Genomic DNA, 1634 nt, shown 5'->3' with positions numbered 1-1634 from the left:
TTGAGGATGTGCATGTGGAGACTGTCTGAGACCAAGCTCCCACCTCTCTGGGCCCTGAAAGTTGTACAATAAATACTGCAGGATACTGTGAATAATGGGGAAATACAAGAGTTTTTACACTAGGTTTACAGGAGCCTTTCGTTTATCAACACTGCCAAGTCAGGAGTCCTGTGGAACAGCCAAACCCCCTCTTCCCTCTTGGTCACTCTGCAGTTTAACTCCTATGGAGAAGATAACAGAATCCTGAACACACAGTGGAGTCTCTCTTGGCAGGGCTTTGATCTGTCACGCACGTAGGAAAAGTTAGCTCCTAGGATTTAAAAAAACCACCAATTACTTTGACATCCCTTCAGATTGTAAATGAAAGTCCTACATTTCTATACCTTAGAAAGGTTTCTGTATAACCTGCAGTGCATTTCTGCCCTTTTAGAAGGGCTGTGCTTTTGAAAGGAAATTACAAAGAAACACAGACTTTGCCTGTCGTCTTCTGTGGATTAAACACACCAGATACTTGGGTTTTCCTCCTGTTTTGTGTTTAGCTTCTAATTGCTATTTTTAAACAGTGGTAAAATGTTTGAGACCGAAGTTGTGCTGCAGTCTTAGGTTTTCCCGAAGCGCAGGTCTGTACAGCTTAGCCTTACCCTTAGATGTCACATCGCCTTTGAGGGCGCATTCATTAAATACGAAGTCGCGTGGGATCAGCTGCTTTAGTTGGCTGGTTTGTGAAGTGAGAGTTTTAGTTCCACCCCTGTGATGCCATTACAGCAGTGTGCATACCTGATCTTAAAGCCAGCCACACCTGGATACGTTCCATGTCAAACTACTGCCGATCACACCATTTTCACAGTATCTACCCTCCTGAAATCACCCCCATTGCTAGGCACAAGATGTAGAATTCTGTAATTGCTTGTGACAAAGGGAGTGTTCACTAGATGAAAAACACAGTGTAAACAATCCACTCCAGAACCTTGCTAAGCGATCATCGCATGAGCTTTGTGTACTAAGAAAGCATATACATCAGAAGAGAAGGACCACACCTTCAGCCTCAAAGGCAGCGCTGTTGGATTACATGGTAAAATGAAGGTGAACAAGAGATTAATAAATTCTGGAAAGAAGTAAAAATCATGCAAAGAGGTAGTTGATGTGGCTTCTCCTTTTTTGGTATCATCTTTGCTACCATAATTAGGAAAAATATTAGGAGGTTATGGAGGCATGGTGTCCCAATACCTTGGGAGCAATAAAAACGTATTTCAGGGAAAGCTTTAGTCTGGGTTATGAGAAGAGTCACGTGCCTACTACGGCATTACCAAATTAAGGCATTTGATTATCAAATGAATCTTGGCAAGAATATATTTTAGCAAATAACTTGTTTCCCAAAATGTTACAGATAACATCCTGATGTTACTGAATTTGGACAATAGAATAACCCCCCCTGCAGGTATGCAGATGTTAAACAGTGTTATCACTGCAATTATTTAAGGCGTTGTATATGTGATACTTTTCAGGTTGCTAAAGATGTACTTTACTGATTGATGACAAACTACACTGAAATATTTTATATGGAGATTTATTTCATTATTCCAGCTCAGTCCTCAATGGATTTTATGTACTTCTCATAGGCATCTTCATTCATC

The 1634-nt window shown here is 40.7% G+C and overlaps 1 protein-coding gene across 1 annotated transcript in view; it reads right to left on the bottom strand.

The window, feature by feature from the left end:
• Positions 1-1585: 1585 nt before the first annotated feature.
• Positions 1586-1634, bottom strand: part of GCSH (glycine cleavage system protein H (aminomethyl carrier)) — a gene marked incomplete at its 5' end in the record, with an annotated part of 3257 nt that continues 3208 nt past the window's right edge. The window contains 1 exon segment of the mRNA XM_010157912.1: positions 1586-1634. This exon segment is cut by the window's right edge and continues 16 nt beyond it. Coding sequence (XP_010156214.1) covers positions 1586-1634 — 49 coding nt within the window.

This window comes from Eurypyga helias, unplaced genomic scaffold, assembly GCF_000690775.1.
Source record: "Eurypyga helias isolate BGI_N326 unplaced genomic scaffold, ASM69077v1 scaffold11718, whole genome shotgun sequence".
Lineage (NCBI taxonomy): Eukaryota > Metazoa > Chordata > Aves > Eurypygiformes > Eurypygidae > Eurypyga > Eurypyga helias.
Note: the sequence above shows the minus strand (reverse complement) of the source record. Positions and strands in the feature narration are given on the sequence as shown.